Here is a 16,577-nt window from a genome sequence, read left to right on the forward strand (position 1 = left end):
ATATACAAGAGATCAATGTAGAGTGAAGTGAATCCTAACTTCACGTTAAACTCATGTCATTCCTATCACATCTCAGTCATTTTGTTGCCCACATACACTTTCTGCCACTCTTTTTTTCTTCATACAATACCATAGCTCCTCTCTTTGTACCTCATTGTATTTTTTTTTACATATACAAATTGTACCTGCTTCTGAACTTCTCCTCAGGATAGTTCAGAAAGAATATTTTCCCAACATCTCCAATAAAATGTAGGCACTACTGAAATAAGTTTTATTTCAGCCAGTTTGCTGACGTGCAAAATTTCATTTTTAAGGAAATTTTAAATTTTTACACCTTTGTTAAAAATCACATGTTTAGAAAAGGGTTTTGTTTTTACAAATGTATGCCCCTTTTTTGCAAAATTAGTTCAAGTTTATATTGCTAAATTCACAAGCTTTGTCACATATTAGGATCATTCATTATTTTTGATCCATCAAGTTCACATTTAAAGCAAACACGTGTGTTGGCCATTACTTGAGTAATACAGCATATAAACACAAAAACCTAAACAAAAAATGTTCTGAAATGATCTGTCAGCAAACAGAGATAGCACCCTGTTCGCTGACTGAAGAAAGACCCTCTTTCACTCTTGCATTTATTGAAATTACAGCAGGAGATGAGACTACGGACACGTCCACACGGAGTCTAGTCGAGCTGTCCACAGTCTGTGATAGTGATCTTCTTGGAGGTTCGCCCAGTCCGTGAACCGTAAGACTCCGCTCTCTTGACTACATCCATTCCCTCCTTCACGCTGCCAAAGACAACATGCTTGCCATCCAGCCTAAATGAAGAAGACGCTTATTTTAATATAGCTGCCCTGGATAATGACATGATCCATGAAGCACCTAAGGAGTCTGATGGACTCACATTTTATTAGGTGGAGGCACAGACTGATGAAGAAGAACTTCACTAGCTTCATCTCCTACATTTTATGTTTATCAGTACGTACCATTGTGTTTTAGCTGTGCAGATGAAGAACTGGGATCCATTGGTGTTTGGTCCAGCATTGGCCATAGACAAGATACCTTACAATTGAACAAATTCATTCATTAAAGTACGTATTTTCACTTAAGCCACACATCTACACAACATATTATATTATATACAGTGTTGGGGAGTAACGGAATACATGTACCGCCGTTACGTATTTAGAATACAAAATATGAGTAACTGTATTCCGTTACAGTTACCGTTTAAAAAGGTGGTATTCAGAATACAGTTACTTTGTTGAAATAAATGGATTACACTGCGGTTTTTTCCTGTTTCATTTTGTCGCGGGTCAGGACTGTTTGGGTTTTGTTTGACAGCTACGTTCTTTCGTTCCAGGCGGCAGCGTTACGGTTGCCATGGTTACAGGGCGACGCTCTCTCTCTCTTTCTGCGACTGTGTTTCCTGGGTGAGAGAGCGCCTTTTCGTTGTTGTTGTTGTGCTAAGCTAACAGGCAGAATGCTACAAGCATAGCTCTAAAGAATGTAGCATCATGGGCAGTGTAGTCCGTGTTGCAGGGAGAATGGACTGCCATACACATGTGTCTGTGAGCGCGAGGAGGGAGAAAAAGGCGAGTGGAAAGGTACGAGTTGTCGTCGAGGAAAAACGGGAGCTGGAAGCATGTAAATAAATAACCACTGCAGCCAAGAAGAGTGCCTGACGAGCCCAGTTGTAAGTAAGCTATTAAGACTCGACTGTACACCGTGTTCGTGTTTTCCTCCGAAAACAATAAGTTCCGCTGGAGCAGTCTTTCAACGCCTCTCTCTGTCTCTCGCAAGAAAAATTGACCCACACAACAAAGTAAAGCTATTTTTCGGCTATGAGCCGACAGGGACCCCGCCGTATTAGTCAGAGGTCCCTTTACTACAGTTCGGAGTCGCGGACCTTCAGTAATAGTAATAAATCACACAGCAATAGTACATTCACGTTGTTGTAAAAAGCACGATAATATATTAAGTAATCCAAAGTATTCAGAATACGTTACTGTCATTGAGTAACGTAACGGAATACGTTACAGAATACATTTTGGGGCATGTATTCTGTATTGGAATACATTTTAAAAGTAACCTTCCCAACACTGATTATATAGCACACTCAAATATCACCGTCAGAAAATCCACCATTTAAAATGTTGCCACCTGGTGGCAGAAGACAAATGTGACTATCCCACATTACAATGGAGGACAGCATTGGGTAATTTTCCAGTAAATTGATACAAAAAATAAAAAAATAACAATCACAGTACCCATAATATTTACAGAATTGCTAAATTTAACTTGAGATGCATGCATATTTAATCTGGTCATGGCCCATCTCATTTTTGCTCTGGAAAATTACAATTTACTCTATTTACTACCAGCAAAACACCAGTCACAAACACTGTAGCCTGAGATTGTACCATCATGTGTAGTATATCACATTGTGCTGTATATGCATTATATTAGATGCAATGTATTATAACCTGTAAGAGTGTATTTGGTTTTGTACAACCCCATCGTCCTTTTGGTTCCCAAGGAAAAACTGAAATGATGTAAATACTTGCCTGGCCCAGTGTGCTTCAGTTGGAAGTTCTCGTCGGGAAACGTCCTTCCGTAGATCGATTTTCCTCCAGTTCCGTTGTGGTTCGTGAAGTCTCCACCCTGAAAACACAAAACGTGTGACTGTAATTGGACCCTCATAGGACACAGGAAAACAAAAGGAGAGAAACATTAAAGCCTACCTGGCACATGAACTGAGGGATCACTCTGTGGAAAATTGAACCCTTATAACCAAAGCCATGCTCTCCTGTGCACAGCGCTCGGAAGTTTTCTGCAAGAGAGCCTTCATGTCAGTGTCTGCCTTCTTATGTTTGAATCCACACAGTAGACAGAACAGTTACGTTAGAATAAAGCACAAGCAAAATCCTAAACAGCAGAGTTATTTTTTCTTAGACTTTTCGATATTTATTAGCAACCCTGAAATATTTCTGATGAAATCTTCCTAAAAGATGAAAAAGTGTGCCTGTAACAGTGTAAGAATGCCACAAACTGCTCAGTTATCAACAGAACAGAATAAAATTTGCAGCCTTTTTGATGATCATGAGTCTCACCTTTTAAATTTGTGGTTCTAGTTTAAATGTGGCAATCTCCTGTTTTTCAGGTTTAACATAAAAAAAGTGAATAACAATCTTTTATCTTCTGTTGTGACAACACATTGTTATTCTCTTAGAATGTTTCTTCTGATTTACAAACCAAATAGGCAAGCTTTGGCAGAAAGTAAAAAAAAAAACTGTTCTAACATAATCAAAGTGACAACCTGTCGATTCACACACACATTTGGTGTGTCAAGTTAAACTTAGTCAAGTTCAGGTACACCATCATCTTTTCTTTAAGTCTGAGTAGATCAGATACTCGTTCCAGCTTGTTTGGTGTTTAAGGAGGAAGAGAACATCAGATACCTGCAGTTTTGGGCACGACTTCTGCGTTGAGCTGCAAAAGAAAAAGAAGCAGCCAGAAGGCATTTTTTTTAAATTTTTAAATCTGGGGAGAGTAAATCAGCGACTGTGTGAGGACATCGAACTGAAACATTAACATGCAAACTAATACAAGCAGTGTCAACACTTATTTTTAACCTACTCACCTCGAAGGTAACTCTGCCAAGAGGCTCTTTGTCAGCGGCAATGTCAAAGTACACCAGCGGGTTTTTGTTCGCTGCCGCTGGGCCGCTGCTGTACAGACGCGCGGCTGTAAACGCTAAAGAGCAAAACTTTATCCTGTTTGACAGAAGCAACATCTTTATAAACTCACTGTGATGCAATAACTCAACGCAGGTGGACCAACAGTGACCTACAATCACGCTTACATGCGCGAGAGGAGGAAGCTGACTACGCAACCGGAAGCTCTGCTACGTTTCTCGCGAGATTACGCGAGATTTTTTATGCACTCAAATTATTATTATTGTTGTTGTTGTAGTAGTGTTATGCTGCGTGCTGCTCATTTCATTAATGTCATACGTAAAAGAAAGGTTTGTGTAGTCTGTATGGTTCATCTGATCACCATATCGAGTTCGTCTAAAATGAAAATGAATCATTCAAGATGCGCTATTGCTACAGCCCAATCAAAAACAACGTTTTGAAAATTCAAAATCTAAAACATCTACACCACGTGAAACTTTACAATTTGAAACTGGAGACAATCAGTTCGTAAAGTGAAGCAGACAGTATTTAATCAGTTTTGCATGTCAATTATTTTATTTTTTTTGTATAATGCCTTACCATAAACAATCCCCACCCATCACCAGGATAAAAAGTCTATTTTATTATTAAAACCCCAATCATAAAAAATAAACTGTTTGAAATGAGTGTGTTGCTGTCACTGTAATGTAACCAAATGTTATACATGCATCATGCTATAAGCAGAATATACACACAAATGTCAGAGTAGAGGTCTTTAGCTAATTCACGGACCTCTGGCCATGTGCATGAAACTGCAAACCTGCAAATATTCGACGATATCAGCAGTAGAGCTGGGGAGCAGCAAAGCTTTGGACAGTGAGTTTGTAAAAGCTAGATTTTGGTTTATAGATTGTTTTGCAACCTGCAGCAATGCGGGGCTGTGGAATAGGGCAGATGCACAGTCTCTCTCTTGCTCTTTTTTTTTTTTTCTCAATTTCAAAGAGCAGCCACCAGAATATTACCAAGTACAAAAGCGTGATAAAGCTGGTCATTTTATAGGCAGAGAGATAAAAAGCTTCTCTCAGTTGATGCCATAGTGCCAATATCTGATATGGCAGACTTTTTTTTTTTAAAACACCAGATGCCCATTCCTGATGTAAACCCCCCCAGAATGTGCATCCCACCCTGTTCTCAAACTGAGGACCATGCAGCTGAACACCTCACAAACTGATTGGACTGCGGGTGCATTCAGTTTTATGCCCATGCAAATTTTAATTTGCAGCTGGAAGTAGTCTCTCACTGGCAAAAATGACATTTTACCCCAATCTTTTCACAGTACTTGTGACATTTATCTACACTCAGCAAAAGAGGAAGCACTCTAGGCCAACCTCTTTCACTTTGGTCATTTTATTGAAATTCACCAGGAAATGAAATTACACAATGACCATATCCACATTAAATCTACTTGAGCTCTCCACAGTCCGTGATCGTGATCTTCTTTGAAGTGTACCCAATCTTGGAACCAAAAGACTCCATTTTCTTGACCACATCCATTCCCTCCTTTACTTTTCCAAAGACAACATACTTGCCATCCAACCTAAAAGAAAAAGAAACTGCTTACAATTAATGGCTTCAAGCCATTACTGAATATCACTGTGATATGAATTAAAGCCAGTTTGGATGAAATACACAGCTTCATTGGTATCAGCTGTTATAAATATGTTTCCGTTTGTCAGTACGTACCAATCTGTTTTAGTGGTGCAGATAAAGAACTGGGATCCATTGGTGTTCGGTCCGGCATTGGCCATGGACAGGATACCTTAAAATTTAACAAACTCATATCCAGTTAGATTAAAATAAGTACCCTTGAATATACTAAGTATTTCCACTTGTGGCACAGGTGCACACAACAGCTTATATTATTTAGCACACTCAAGTATCAATGTTAGAAAAAAGTGTTAAAATGTTGCCATCTGGTGGCAAACTTTGTGGGGACCTCCCAGAGTGATGGGAGCAAAATTTCTTGTGCAGACAAGGCTTCTTTATAGATTTCACTAGGCAGTAACTTTGAGCAATGAGGTAAATTGAAGCGTGACAAACAAAAATAAACATGACCTTGAAATCTCAAGACAAAAACGAAGAATGGAACAATATTATGTGAATAGTTTTCAAAATGCAAACTGGTTTAAAAAAAGAAAAAAGATTGACAGTGAATGTTACAGTGAAGGACTAACGTGTGTGTAATCCTTACAAAAAAAATGTGCAAGAAACTCAGGACATTCCTACAATTTAAATGAAAATGCACATAATCTGTTGGCTCCATCTGTTTGACTTCAAGTTATGGACATTTCTTATATATTGATATGCTTTCAAGTATTTGAGTGAGAAAAGCACACAAATGGCCCAAGTTAAATTTGAATCTGACAAAGTGACTTGCACTATAGAGTTGGAAATTTCTGAAAACCAATAAGTAGCACTGCATTGTTTTCATTTTCACTTGCAACAGTGTACAGAGGGGGATAATTACCTGGTCCAGTGTGCTTCAGCTTGAAGTTCTCATCGGGAAAATTCTTTCCATAGATAGACTTATCACCACCTCCAAAGTTATAAATAATATCTCCACCCTAAAAAACAAAACGCATCACTGTAGTAATATCACAACAGTCCATTGGGGGAAAATTAATTACCCCCAAAACAAAACAAACCTACCTGACATATAAACTGAGGGATCACCCTGAAGAAAACGGATCCCTTGTAGCCAAAGCCATGTTCTCCTGTACAGAGCGCTCGGAAGTTTTCTGCAGGATAGACTAAATGTAAATTTTTTCCTTCTCACGGGTGACGAAACACACACACACACAAAGCTTTCGGTAATTTTTCATGTTTGAACAGTGACTTGTTACTGTTAGTTTAGGTCCTCCTGAATGGATTTGTGACAGCTGCTTTATAGACCAAACAATTATGAAGCCAACAAAACAAAACATCTCATCCATTCCTCAGCTCTGATAACAGCACTTTCTTGACATTTTGCTGTGATTTGTGATTAAAACAAATAAACAAATGATGAAAACAGTAGTTACCTGCTGTTTTTGGCACTACGTCTGCATTAAGCTGCAAAATAAAAAGAAAACGGCTCACAGCGATTTAACGCATATTTTCAAAGTAAAAGTTGTTTGTTTTTGGTTTTTTTTAAACCTACTCACCTCAAAGCTAATTCTGCCAAGCGGTTCGTTGTCAGCAGCAATATCAAAGTAAACCACCGGGTTTTTGCACGCAGCTGGTGGGCAGCTGCTGCACAAACGTGCGGCCGTAAACACCACAGAACAGAATTTCTTCCTGTTTGGTAAATGCAGCATCCTAATAAAAGTCATATTGTGCAGCTACTGCCTTCAAGTATGTCAGCAACCACCCAGAGCCAGCTTACAAATACGAAGTGGGACGTTTGCTTAGAGAACCGGATAGTCTACTCTAATGATGTTGAGAGGCTTAATTAACGTCCCTTAGAACACCTGTTTTACTGTGTTGTGTCAAAAAGCCACGTGACCATGGCTAGAATTATCCAGAACATATACTTTAAACATTAGCTCATTAGAGACTTTAAGTTACTTTAAAACCTGTTTGTTGCGTTTCAGTAAAATGTTATTGACTTTCTGCCCACCCAGCCTGTGCGACATTTTTGGATATCTCATTGGTGTTTGCAGCAGTCAAAGTAATTCAGCACAATTGTGAGTTAGCTTATACACATGATGTGACTTTTAAATACAATACAATGGCTTACCAACTAATTTAAGCGAGTGCGACGTTCGTGGCAACAGCTGTGTGCAGATCAACAATGGATAATATATCAGTGCAGAGAGAGCATGGGCAAACCTCCGCCTACCCCACTCCTGCTTTACAGGTGAAAATAGAGCAACAGGACCACTGAGTCTGATTTTATTTATTTTCTGCTGTGTTTCACTTGCATTTATTTGAAAGACTTGAGTGTAAACACAAAAAAATATTTAATTTTATGTGCTGGAATGTGCAGAAAATAGGTTTAAATATTAAACAAATTTCTTCCAGTCAGAGAATGTTGCATATAATGAAATTTTTGCTTGATGCATAAAGTTAAAAGATTAAAACTAATAAAACAAGTTTTAAAAAGAGACTTTTCCATTTGATTACATTTTGTATGATGGATTATGCAGAAAAAGTAGAAAAGTAGGGAAGTAAAAAGTAGGGCTGAAAGATCTATCGCTTTATCACCTATTCAGGTTCTAAATTGTGTTTTTACTTTTTTCAAGTAACTTGACCAACACTGGGTATAACCCAAAAAGGACTGTTGCTTACTTATCTGACACTGATCCAAGTAAATAACTGTAATTTAACAAATTATTCTTAAAGAAACTGTTTTACTCTCCTCATTATTCATCTCATATTACGTCAGACTTATCTTGTGACCTACTGAGAGGTGCTGTATGCCTGGTTTGGGAACTTAAATACCAGCTACCAGTAAGCTTCTACTCAGATATCAATTGATCAGTATTTATATAAGTTATTTATATAGTACTTTGCAAAAGTCTCAACCAAACCCTCACTTCTTTATATTTTTTAAGTAAAATGGGAAAGCAGGAGCAGCAATTTAGTCAAAACTGCTAACATGCATGGAAATACTGTACATAAAGCAAAACATAGTTTGCACAATTCTATTGAACTTGAGAGTCAATATTTGGTATGAACACCTTTAGTCAACACAGCCTGAACTACCCTAGGCAAGCTTTCTGTTAATTTCTTTAGCTGGTCTTCATTAATAGTTCTTGAAGGACATCCAAGGCTCTTCTTTTCCTTTTGTTCTGCTCTTTCTCAATAATATTGAAGTCTGGTTTTTGGAGAGATCAGGCAATGACTGATCGATGGCTCTTCAGTAGACTATGTGCATCTCTCAGGTCTCGTGTCAGGTCACTGCTGATTTTGTTCTCTCCATTTCTTAAGGACCCGTCTTTCAGATACTATTCATCCGCTGTAGATATTTTTTTAGGCCTTGGCACTTCTTCTTATTCTGTCCTCTGTTTTTGTAGATTCCTAAAACATTTTAATTACACATTACACACCATGCCGATATGCATCAACCTTTTTGCTAACAGTTCTTTGGGAATCCCCTCATTGGGCCAAAAATACTATTTTATGCCTGTCAGACTGTGCCATTGCTCAAGGGAGTTGTCAGAATGGAATATTCCACTAGTAATGTTCCACCAAAAATACAATGTTCAGTTCTGCTGTTTCTTTAAAATCCCAGTGTTATTGAGCTGCAGAAAGACACTCAGATCTAAACATTCACAGCTAAAAAAAAGTATCTGTTATTCCACTGCACAAGATTTAGGGCTACACAAATATCAGAAGCATTTAAAGTTTGCTTTCTTGTGCAATATAATGTTGTTAAAGTTACTTTTACCAAGGTTTTCTAATCGATGTTAATAAAGGACAGACTATGTGGGCAGTTGAATTTTTCTTAACACTTAATAACGCTGCTGTTTTCTCACACCATTTCTTTTACTGATGAAACATAAAAAAATGAATGGAAAATCAGACATGTTGTAGATTATTTTGTTGTAAATTGTCATAATGTGGTTCTTCAAGTGTATTTTCCCCACAAGTAGCTGCTCCTGTTGGCTGGTCAGTTGCTCCTCTCAGACGATCAGTGGGTGTTTTCCAGCGATTATCCACTTGCTCTTAGAGACCGTATGTGGCTGCTCTAAGACAGCATTCTGTTTGTAATCTAAAGATGGATACAGCTTTCTAAAATCCCTGATATCTGTTTGAACTGTACCTGTTTTGACCTTGATTACACTAGCAAACTGATACATACATACAAACTAGGGGTGCAACGATACACAAAATTCACGGTTCGGTTCGATACTTTGGTGTCACGGTTCGATATTTTTTCGATACAAAAAAATGTGCATGCCTTTTTAATTTATCATTTATTAAAATTATAAATATATATTTTAACTCAAAAGTACAGTTTTTAAATTTAATGTTGCTGAAACAACAACAAAAAAATAAAAATAAATATATATATATATATATATATATATATATATATATATATATATCTGATCGAGAAAGCACTCATCTTTGGAAAAGAGAGTTTATTACAGAGGAATGGCTCTTTCCAAAATAAAAGCTATACTATACGCTTCTTCTGGGCTATATTCTCAGCAGCACATTAAACATATCAGGTCCCAATAAGAAGAATCATGTGCTAACGGCTGTCTAAATGACTCAGGTAAAGTTTGTAGCATGCGTGCTTGTTGTTTTTGTCTGCTTCCACTTGTCTTTGCACTAGGATGATGTCGGTGTAAATGTGCAGTCATATTCGTTGTGTTCCCGCTAGTGCTGTCAGCGTTAATCTCGTTAAAATGACATTAACGCCATAACGCCGCAAATCTCCGTTAACGAGTTACCGCGGATCGCCCCGTGCGTGGGGCTGGACGGCGTCAACACGTTAACAAGCTAACTGCGCTAGCGCACTAGTTCCCACCAATTGAGCATTGCGTGGCACATCCAACATACTGTTTTACTTTTGTCCATGACGCGCTTACCTTCAGGGTCATACTTCACATAAAAACCAAGATAGTTCCAAACAGTGTTGCCAACTCCTCAGTAAGGAAAATCGCTATTAAAAGTCGCTAGAAGTTGCTAAATGACGTCATCATTTGCATAATTGGTCATGCTAATATAATTGTAACCTACGTTGTTGGAGAGAGAAACGTCCTAAATGCATTTAGAATTTATTTAGAACTACAGATTACATTTATTTTAGCAATTATTGTTTTTTTAAATGTCACAATTCCAACCCTGCTCCTTTGTGACCCGAAATAGGCACTCTGGTGGAGTTACTTTGTGTGTGTGTGTATGTGTTTATAAGTAGTTTTAAACCTCGTGATCCACAAAACAGCATAACAGTAAAAGAAGAACTGACTGCGTTACAATCAGTGCAGGAGCAGCAGCTTCGCTCATGCGCGATTCATTTGCAGTTTGGACGAATAGGTGTGAACATCTTCTGCCCTGATAGCAGCTGGGGGAGGACTATCCTCCGCCCGTGAGCGCTTTGGAACGGGCGAGGTGCCCACGGCAGCACCCGCTGCTTGTTGAGAGTAAAAGCGATACCCGCTTTCACGTCAAAAAGTCGTCATAAATAAGTCTCCAATAACACCAGAAAAAGTCGCCAGATTTGTCGCTAGTCGCTTTTTAGAAAAAAAGTCGCTAAGGGGGTGTGAAAACTCGCTAAATATAGTGACAAACTCGCTAAGTTGGCAACACTGGCCAAACGCCAGATCTGAATGAGGGTGGGGGAGGTTCATTTTCGGGTAGCGTTAAGGCAGTTGCCATGTTGCAACGAGCTTAGCTTCTGTCTTGCTAGCTTGCGCTGCGCTCAGTGGATCTGCACTCGACAGTGCAGCCTAGGCGGAGTAGTCGAACGCAGATCCACTGAGCGCTCAACATAGACAGCATCGTCAGAAGAAAAGTTGATAAAATAAATAAAACATTATGTATTGTTTGATATATATGCATACCGAACCGAAAGCACTGTATCGAACGGTTCAATATCGATACGAGTATTGTTGCCCCCCTAATACAAACATACACTGATTGGGTGTAACATTATGGCCACCTGCCTAATATTGTGTTGATCTCCGTTTTGCTACCAAAACAGCCCTGAGCTGTCAAGACATGTACTCCACTACACCCCTGAAGGTGTGCTTTGCACCAAGATCCTTTAAGTCCTCTAAGTTGTGAGGTGTGGCTTCCATGGATTGGACTTGTTTGTCCAGCACATCCCAATGATGTTCAACTGGATTGACGTCTAGGAGGCAGCCTCGTTGTTGTGTTCCTCAAACCATTCCTGAACTATTTTTTCTTTGTGGCAAGGGCAGGTTATCCTGCTGAAAGAGGCCACAGCCGTCAGGGAATCATGAAGGGTTTGTATTGTCCGCAACACTGCTTAGATAGGTAGCACATGTACGTGACCCTTTCGTGACTGAAAATCAAGAACACCCCAAAACAGCTGCACTATAGGAGATGCTCTCACCCAGTCCTCTCATCACAATCTGGACCTTTTCAAACTCACTCAAATACTTGCGCTTGCACATTTTTCCTGCATCCAACACATCAACTTGTTCTTTAATAGATCCCATCTACTGACAGGTGCCATGATGAAAAGATAATGAGTGTTATTCACATCTCCTTTTTAGTGGTCTCGATGTTATACCTGATCTGTGTTGATATTACACACCATCCTCAGAAGAATTATTGTTTAGTTAAAATTATAAGGTTGTAAGGGTTTTTTTTTTTTTTTTTTTTCTCGTCAACTTTAATTTTTTTTAATGGATTTTAATGGATTGTTGACTTGCCCCCTGTGTACACCCTCTGTACATAATTAATTCTAAACTTTTCGAGCTATCATGTTTACATACAGGACAGAACAACCGTTTATGCACGCAACATAAACATAAAACATAAACTCCTCAAGACTTTTTCATTTTAAATGAAGTTTTTAAATGCTAAATGTTAGCTTGTAGTGTGTTAATGTTATTATTTAGTTACATTCACAGTAAAAAGAGACTGGAATTACACATTAACGCCAACGGTCTTTTTCCCACCTGGTATATTTCTTGAACATTCAGTCACTGGTTGTATGTTTAGATAAAACCAGTTTTGGCAGCTTATGAATCATAATTGTTTAGGGAGTGACTTCTATCGACCTATGCATGGTTGCATAACATTCAAATCAACATTAGCTACTGAACCAATAGTTGTGTCTGAAAAACTGAAACCTGTATGGTCTGAAGTTGCACACTGGAGAACTATGACAAGGCATCTAATTGGTATCAACATACAGTAGAACTGGAAATTGAACTTCTCACTTTCCTTTTTCAATCTTGTAAGTATAATAAAATGTACAGTACTTTTAAAAAAAGGACTGTAACAGAGTGTTCAATAATGATATTTTCTAAAATAATTCCATTACTTTGTTGACTGATTCTCAAAAAATGTTCAGTTGGCGATTGCAATTCATGAGAGCCTTACTTTGATGTGTCAGTAATTATTAGTTTGTCAACTTTTCACTCAATGGCAAGGCGACCTTGAGCCAACTCAATGAAAATCTGAGTAAAAATCCATAATTTACACCTCGTGCTTTTGTAAACAGCACACGAGTCAGACAGGTCTCGCAGACTGCATCACAAGTGCACAAAAGACAAAATCACAGTGACATACAGGTATCATCTGAATACATATTTATTAGATAAATATTAGGTTGTCACATCATCTAACTACATACAGTTCTGCAAGACTAAAAATCACAATTAGTTCCTTTATTTTCTCACCAGTTTAGAATATGAAATGATTGTACATACAATGTACAAACAGAGAGACAATGGCCACATTGCATGAATCACCTTAGGTTGTATAATTTTTCCAACTGTTCATGATATCAAAAATTGTACAAACTATGGATTGGTTACAATCTTCTGGACCCGTCCCTCCCACCGTGCTTCTCCCTCATCTCCGAGCAGTTTTCTTTGTAACCGTTTTTTTTTTATTGTTTGTTTTGCTTTATGTATTTTTTAATTTTTTAAATGTATTTGTTTTTTAAGTTTTTAGCTTTAGCACCTCAGAGTATGCAGGTGACAGACTAGAACATTTAGGCTAAATATTACATGTAAAACATTGCTGTCCCAGTTCCCGTAACAAAAGAGGTGAAAGTATAATACAGAGTGGGAACAAAATGCTGAGCGATACCCACAGACACTAACTAACAAGTTTCATTTTCCATATTCAGCCACTTCCAGTAGAGGGGTTGCAAGCTTTTTATTATTCTGAAGAAACAATGCACATTCCCAGGGAAAATGAATACATTTCTGTTCACATGTCTCTATATTAATTTACATATATACAGGCATCCTTGGGATGTTTGACCTGGTCTGAAAATCCTTTCCAGGTCAAACTAGCGAACGTGCCCTTCCTTTTTGTTTTTTTGTTTTTAAATTTTTAAATTTTTTATTAACTCGTTTTCTTTTTTCAACTGTTTTTTCTTTTAAAACAACATCCCCCCCCCAGAGAAATGTCCCTTTATTGTGATTGTGCAACTACAAATTAGGGGTGCTGCCTTTTTCACCAATTTGAAAAGAAGAAGAAAAAGACTGAAATGATAAAGACTTCCGTGGGATTGTTTAAAAGTTTCAATTCAGATCGCGAAGAATGAAAACACACCAGTGAACTGTTGAAAGCACAGACTTTTGATTTGATGTTTCCTTGTGACTAAAATATGAAACAAGTTAGGGCTCTGAATAGGAAAAAACAAATTCCTTTTATAACATTTAAAAATAATGCGTACATGAAATCAGGATGGTCGATTCAGCACAATGCTACAATTGAAAGAAATTGGATTTCTAGCCTTACAGATTAATAAGAAAACCAGTACAAAATAATTTACCAAGAACAAAGGGGATAAAAATGTATATGGTCTCATGCTTTTTTAAAAAAGCCAAATTTTTTCTATAACAAAAATATAAACAATATCATGAATTTCTTTAAAATATGGTTGTGATATATCTTTAAAATACCACTGACAATTAGCAACAATTATGATATTCACATAGCTCACTAATTACACTGAAAGCCAGCTGACACCACATAATTCGAAACCCATTACTGTTCAGCATCACTGACAAAGGTCAACATAAATTCATGAGCAGACAACATTGATCATTTTGAATCAATACATCGTAGCATGAGGGAAAATATTGCTTCGAACTGAGTGCAACGTCTGAAAACTGAAACGATGATACACAAGCACTTTGAGCTGATGCAAGGAAGGGGACAACGAATATTAGGACATGAACAGGTGGGAAAGCGACTCGGGGGAAACGACGATGACCTGCGATAGCTTATGAAATGCTTGGGCTGGCTACGCCCCGGCGTGGAGACGAGACAGCCGTATGCTGGTTTGGGAGCATATGTGGTTAAGTTGGACGACTAATGATCGAAGGACAAACATTATCAAGATGATACAAAAATATTCACAATGATATTTACAGTACGATAGCATTTCTTAAAAAATAATACATTTGCATACAGAACAGCACTCTTTTTTTAACATTAAAATGAAAACAAATGTGGCAAAAAGAAAGAAATCTGCACCAATACTGCTTTGAAAACCACTTCTTGAACAGCAGTGATGGATAAACTGTCCTCTCCTTTATCTTTAAAACCAATATTACATCCAATCACACTGACACACACACACTCACACACTTTCAGTCTTTACAGGACCAAGCAAGCACAAACATTTCCATTCTCATCCCTCTAACTTTGGTGATGTTGAGCAGTTTCCCAAAAGGTTTATGTATAGTTTAATTGTGCAGCAACAATAAAAAAAACATAATAAACATAACACAGTATATGCAGCAAATACATGATAAATGTACTGCTGACATCAACATCATCCCTTCAATGTTAGTGTTAAATAAAATCATACTAAACCTGACAGAAAATCATAAAACAAGCAAACAAACAAGGTCTGTGGAAACAGCAACTGATAAAAACCACACTATCTTTTGTTATCACCACTTGGAACAGCACTAGACAAGGGCTTGGCACACATGCACTTTGTAGATTACTTAAACAACATCATTTAACCGGGAAGAGAGATGTAATTCAGTAAAACTCCTGACAAGAGAAACACGATGGCTCATGCAGAGCTGATGGAAGGAGTTGTAGCAGGAAGCGACAAAGCAGGAGCGTCACAGGAACCCAAACCTTGCACGTTGTACCTTATGTTTCCAATGAAATCCCTTCTTTGTACAGGGGACAATAACTTTACAATATGTAGATGGACAGATATGCTACTCTGTTATGAATGTTGTTTGGTGTAATTGGGGCAATTTTTTTCATTTTCTGCTGTCGAAACCAAAAAGGAGGGACATCTATGTGTTTAAAAAATAGCACAATCGTAGACAAAGTGGATGCCGATCAGTCCCAAAAATATTTTTTAAAATCTTGGCAGAGGAGCTTAAATTTGTTTTAGAAAAAACATTTTGTCAAAGATGGACACGTTGATCTTATTTTTTGTTTCTTTTTGGAAAGGCTGATTTTTGTGTTTTTGCGTTGTCAGAATCTCTTGTGCTTTTAAATGATGTGTGGTGGACAAAAAAGTGCGACTAACCAGACCAGTCAGGGAATGGAGCTGCGACACCAGGAAGCTGTGGCCTCTCAGATTGGAATAAGATAAGACGCACTGGCCAGATAGCGCAGGTTTTTTCAGTTATTTTTCTGTTTTTTTTTACAGTGAATTCCTTTTTCTTCAGAAAAGGAAACAAAACACGAATAAAAAAAATGCTACAACGCGTTCCTAATAAGCACACATACACATGTGTGTGACATTTAAAAAAAAAGAAAATCAACTGAGTATAGCTGCACAGTTCAAAGTTATCACCTCTGGGTGAGAGGGCAGGGAAAACCCTTGCCGTGTCTTTGAGTTGTAACCTCTTTCAGTCAATCTGTGCTGGCGAATGAAAGTTGTACAAGAGGAAGAAGAGAAAGGGAGTGCATCTTTGTGTTTATCAAGTACTGAGTGACCGCCTTGGGATCTCAGGGAAACTGCAGCAGTCAGTGATTATATGTTTCTGAATCGCCTCAGTTGTTTTCAAAGAGCGATAGAAGGTCATCGTTGCTATTGCTGGGGAGGTCTGGGGGATCCAGGTAGGACAACAGTTCATCTGGGTTAGCGAGCTCTGGAAGAAGCTGTATGGTAGAAGGAAGGACAACAAAAATTTGCTATGTAAGTATTCAAGGAATCTCCTTGCATCAACTGTTAAATATGTCAGATTACAGATGTGAAGATTCTGATTGTTT

The 16,577-nt window shown here is 38.0% G+C and overlaps 3 protein-coding genes across 7 annotated transcripts in view; all 3 read right to left on the reverse strand.

Annotated features, from left to right (window-relative positions):
- Positions 1 to 257: 257 nt before the first annotated feature.
- Positions 258 to 3,900, reverse strand: LOC146568625 (peptidyl-prolyl cis-trans isomerase A-like). Its single transcript, XM_085284785.1, has 6 exons — positions 3,647 to 3,900; positions 3,465 to 3,495; positions 2,748 to 2,836; positions 2,571 to 2,667; positions 990 to 1,065; positions 258 to 821 (listed from the first exon to the last, which is right to left on the reverse strand). Exons 1-6 carry the CDS (start codon positions 3,797 to 3,799, stop codon positions 686 to 688), a joined length of 582 nt encoding a protein of 193 aa, XP_085140911.1. The 5' UTR covers positions 3,800 to 3,900; the 3' UTR covers positions 258 to 685.
- A 670-nt stretch (positions 3,901 to 4,570) lies between these two features.
- Positions 4,571 to 7,115, reverse strand: LOC146568626 (peptidyl-prolyl cis-trans isomerase A-like). The gene is made up of 6 exons (XM_085284784.1): positions 6,884 to 7,115; positions 6,761 to 6,791; positions 6,390 to 6,478; positions 6,208 to 6,304; positions 5,424 to 5,499; positions 4,571 to 5,277 (listed from the first exon to the last, which is right to left on the reverse strand). Exons 1-6 carry the CDS (start codon positions 7,049 to 7,051, stop codon positions 5,142 to 5,144), a joined length of 597 nt encoding a protein of 198 aa, XP_085140910.1. The 5' UTR covers positions 7,052 to 7,115; the 3' UTR covers positions 4,571 to 5,141.
- Positions 7,116 to 12,941: 5,826 nt separating this feature from the next.
- The window catches only part of LOC146568627 (zinc finger MIZ domain-containing protein 1-like), a 109,977-nt gene continuing 106,341 nt past the window's right edge, over positions 12,942 to 16,577 (reverse strand). For all 5 annotated transcript variants that reach the window (XM_085284786.1, XM_085284787.1, XM_085284788.1 and 2 more), the window contains one exon: positions 12,942 to 16,466. In XM_085284786.1, the coding sequence (XP_085140912.1) occupies positions 16,359 to 16,466 (108 nt within the window). In that variant the 3' untranslated portion in view covers positions 12,942 to 16,358. The remainder of the gene's footprint in view (positions 16,467 to 16,577) is intronic.

This window comes from Mchenga conophoros, linkage group LG8, assembly GCF_057382185.1.
Source record: "Mchenga conophoros isolate Kocher_MC1m ecotype Shallow Benthic linkage group LG8, M_conophoros_male_GT1.1, whole genome shotgun sequence".
Taxonomy (NCBI): Eukaryota; Metazoa; Chordata; class Actinopteri; order Cichliformes; family Cichlidae; genus Mchenga; species Mchenga conophoros.